We start from the raw sequence: 4,404 nt of genomic DNA, 5'->3' as shown, positions 1-4,404 counted from the left end.
AGAATGGACAATTACGCATATGTGCCGACTTCAGAGACCTTAATGATGCATGCCCGAAGGATGACTTCCCTTTTCCAATTACAGAGTTGATGATTGACACAACCACTAGTCACGAAGCACTCTACTTCATGGATTATACTGCTAGTTATAAGCAAATACATATGGCACCTGAAGATCAAGAAGCAACGGGTTTTCGAACCTTAAAAGGGATCTTCTGCTACACGGTCATGCCGTTTGGATTGAAGAATGCTAGCTCTATGTACCAACGCACAAGGCAAAAGATATTTGATAACATGCTGCATAAAATAATAGAGTGTTATGTTCATGAAGTGGTTGTCAAATCAAAGAAAAGAGAAGACCATATCAAAGACCTTCGAACCGTCTTTGTGAGGCTTAGAAAATGTCAACTCAAGATGAATCCACTCAAGTGTGCGTTTGGTGTCACATCTGGGAAGTTCTTAGGATTTGTGGTCAGAGGCACAGATGCATTGAAATTGACCTAAAAAAAATTATAGCTATCAACGAAATGCCGGAACCAAAGACGCTAAAAGAGTTGCGCGGATTGCAAGGTCGTTTGGCATACATTCGAAGGTTCATATCCAACCTAGAAGGACGTTGCCAGCCGTTCATCCATCTTATAAAAAAGGATGCTCCATTTCAATGGGATGAAAAATGCAAAAATGTTTTTGATAGCATCAAGAAGTACTTGGCCAGTGCACCAGTGCTCGGGGCACCATTTCCAAGGAAAGCCACTTGTCCTCTACATCGCAGCATAAGAATGCTTACTGGGGGCAATTTGTGCTCAAGAAATTGAAGACCACAAGGAAAGAGCACTCTACTACTTGAGTCGTACCTTGGTGGGAGCTGAATTAAATTACTCGCCCATAGAGAAGATATGTCTTGCTTTGGTGTTCGCCATCCAGAAGTTGAGGCATTACATGCAGGCGCATACCATACACGTGGTCTCAAAAGCTGATCCAATCAAGTAAATACTCTCCAGACCAATCTTATCTGGAAGACTTGCGAAATGGGCAGTGTTAGTTAAGCTACGACTTGGTGTTCGTGTCTCAAAAGGCTGTCAAAGGTCAAGATATCACCGACTTCTTTGCTGATCATCCAGTACCAGCAGAGTGGGAAATTTCAGATGACCTTCCAGGAGAAGAAATATTCTACGTGGACGTTCTACCTCCATGACAGATGTACTTCAACGGTGCTGCAAGGAAAGACGGAGCTGGAGCCAGAGTTGTATTCGTAACTCCACAAAATCATCTCTTGCCATACTCTTTTACGCTCACTCAGTTGTGCTCAAATAATATGGCAGAATACCAATCTCTCATTCTCGGCCTTCAAATGGCGATCAAAATAGGCGTCAGGGATATGGACATCTACGGAGACTCAAAGCTTGTGGTCAACCAAGTACTTGGTGAATATGAAGTGAAAAGGAAAACTTGATTCCCTACCATCAACGGGCATTACAACTGTTGAATCAACTTGACGTCATCCATGTTGGTCATGTGCCGAGGAGTGCTATTAAGTTGGCCGACGCGCTTGTTAATCTTGCAGCCACTTTGGCACTGGGGGCAGGAGAGTCTATGCAAGTCCCAGTCTGTAACCGTTGGGCAGTATCATTGCTCGAGCGAGAAGAAAACATAGATGCAACTAACATGATCTGTGGTTACACAGCTGATGAAGATGATTGGTGCTAACCTATCATTGATTTCTTTGACCACCAAAAATTACCTGACGATCCCAGACACAAGGTTGAGATACGTCGATGTGCTCCAAAGTTTATTCACTACAAAGGGACGCGGTACAGACGTTCTTTCTCAGGGCAATGGTTGAGGTGTCTAAGCAAAGACAAAGCTACTGAAGCAATCCATGAAGCCCACTCTGGCATTTATGGCGCTCATCAATCTGGGCCTAAACTTCATGATCGAGTAAAGAGAATAGGGTATTACTGGCCAACCATGGTGCAAGATTGTACGGACTTCGCAAAAAAGTGTGAACCTTGTCAGTTCTATGCAAACTTCATGCACCAACCTCCGGAACCGTTACACCCTACTGTTTCTTCATGGCCCTTTGAAGCTTGGGGACTTGATGTTGTGGGACCTCTTACTCCAAAGGCCTCAAAAGGACACAAGTATATTCTCGCCGCCACTGACTACTTCTCAAAATGGGCAGAAGCCATCACACTATAGGAAGTGAAGAAAGAAAATGTTGTGAACTTCATTCGAACCCATATCATTTACAGATATGGTGTCCCTCGGCGCATCACCACTGACAATGGGAAATAGTTCTTCAACCATCTCATGACAAGTCTGGGAGAAAGGTTCAAGTTCAAGCAATACAAATCATCAATGTACTACGCTTCTGCAAATGGTTTGGCTGAAGCCTACAACAAAACCCTCTGCAACTTGCTGAAAAAGGTAGTAGCAAAGTCAAAGCGAGACTGGCATGAAAGAATTGGTGAGGCATTGTGGGCATATCGCACCACATACAAAACACATACTGAAGTAACCCCGTACGCGTTAGTGTATGGAGTTGAGACCGTGTTGCCTTTGGAGTTGCAGACCTCTTCCTTACGCATCGCTATTCAGGAAGGACTCACGGATGAAAAAAATCACAAGTTGCGTTTAGCAGAGTTAGACGCTCTCGATGAAAAAAGATTAGAGGCTCAACAATAGCTTCGGTGCTATCAAGCAAGGTTGTCACGCGCATTCAACAAAAAGGTACGCCCTCGTTCTTTTCAAGTAGGAGACCTTGGCCTTGAGATACGAAGGCCAATCATCACCTCTCACAAACCAGATGGCAAATTCACCTTTAAGTGGGATGGTCCATACGTGGTGCAGGAGGTCTACATAAATGGTGCTTACAAAATCGTGGATGAAGACGACGTTCGGGTAAGCCCAATCAATGGGAAGTTTTTGAAGCGCTACTATTCTTAAACCCAAACAGTGAAGGCTCCTAAGAAAGAGCGTAAACTTCACATCAAAGCTCCTAAGCAAGAGGTTAAACTGCATACCAAACAAAGAAAAAAAATTCTCACAAAAAAAATATACTTCCATCTTTTATGAACTACATCGGCTTGATCTTGTAAAGTACTTCGTGCTTTACAGGTACGTAGGCAGCTTGGGTGAACATGTAGCTCAAGTGCAGCCACACCTCCAAACAAACCCTATCCCTCTTTTGAACTACGTTGGCTTGATCTTGGAAGTTGTCACCCCTGGTAGCTTTGCGAGTACGTAAGCAGTTTGAGTAAACCCTTTGTTCAAGTGCAGCCACACCAAAAAAGAGAGAATAATAATAATAACAACAAAAAAATTGCTCCTGGCCCGCAAGAGCTTAAACTATGCACGACTAAAATTACAATCAACCGTCAACCAAGTTTATAAATTCCAACACCGTGTTGATTCATGACGAGTTATGCTTCACCCGAGTCTTCACACCTTTTGCTTCATCGTTAGCCTTGCGAAGATCACAAAAGTTGAGGGACCTTCAAAAAAACGGTCATCGTTCGATATGATGAAGTAGCATTGTGCCTTGACATTTGGTAGCTCGAACTCTCTAGTGGTCGACGGATGTGTTCATTGCATGGTAACTCCAAAGAGAGACTGAAATGACTCAGCGCGGAGTAGCTCATGATCTCTCTTGCATTCAACGAGTTAGCATGTTAATTCTTCTAGGAGAGCTGAAATCATCCTACTCGGACTAGCTCGCAGTCTTTTGTCTCTTGCACCTCCTTAAGTTGACGGGCTAGATTCATTGCATAATTCTTCAAAGGAGTGTCGCGATGACCTGAACGAGTTCACCCTGTCGTGATGACCCAAACGGGTTCACCCTGACGCGATGACCCTAATGGGTTCACCGTGACATCCAGTCGCGATGACCCAAGCGGGTTCACCCTGACAAATAATAAGTCTTCAAATGCCCTGTCGCGATGACCCAAAATGGGTTCACCATAACAAATAACAAGTATTCAAGCGCCCTGTCGCGATGATCCAAAATGGGTTCACCCTGACAAATAACAAGTCTTCACGTACCCTGTCGCGATGGCCTAAAATGGGTTCACCCTGACAAATAATAAGTCTTCACGCACCCCGCCGCGATGACCCAGAACGGGTTCTCCATGACGCACCTTATCGCGATGACCCAGACGAATTCACCCTGACATCCCAGTTGAAGATTGGAATAACTTGTCTCAAATAAAAAAAATCTGCGGCACTAAATAAATAAAACTGCATTGTATGATAATGTTGACAAGTAAAACTGCGATGGCCGTACCTGAAATATTAACTTGCAGACAATACTGCCAACAAAAAATACAGATGAAGGGAGGAGACACAATACAAAAACATGATAAATGGTGTGCTACATGAATAATATATATACTCTTTGTTTGAAGAA

General features: G+C 43.6%; 1 protein-coding gene across 1 annotated transcript; it reads left to right on the top strand.

Moving 5' to 3' along the window:
- The first annotated feature begins 2,357 nt into the window (after nt 1-2,357).
- LOC141619476 (uncharacterized) lies at nt 2,358-2,684 on the top strand. Its single transcript, XM_074436492.1, has one exon. The coding sequence runs from the start codon at nt 2,358-2,360 to the stop codon at nt 2,682-2,684; it is 327 nt and encodes a 108-aa protein (XP_074292593.1).
- Nucleotides 2,685-4,404: the final 1,720 nt, after the last annotated feature.

This window comes from Silene latifolia, chromosome X (genome assembly GCF_048544455.1).
Source record: "Silene latifolia isolate original U9 population chromosome X, ASM4854445v1, whole genome shotgun sequence".
Lineage (NCBI taxonomy): Eukaryota > Viridiplantae > Streptophyta > Magnoliopsida > Caryophyllales > Caryophyllaceae > Silene > Silene latifolia.
This window is presented reverse-complemented; position numbering and strand designations above follow the sequence as displayed.

What these genes read in the sequence shown, in the direction of transcription:
- LOC141619476 (XM_074436492.1), top strand. Translation starts at nt 2,358, where the DNA reads ATGTACTACGCTTCTGCAAATGGTTTGGCTGAAGCCTACAACAAAACC.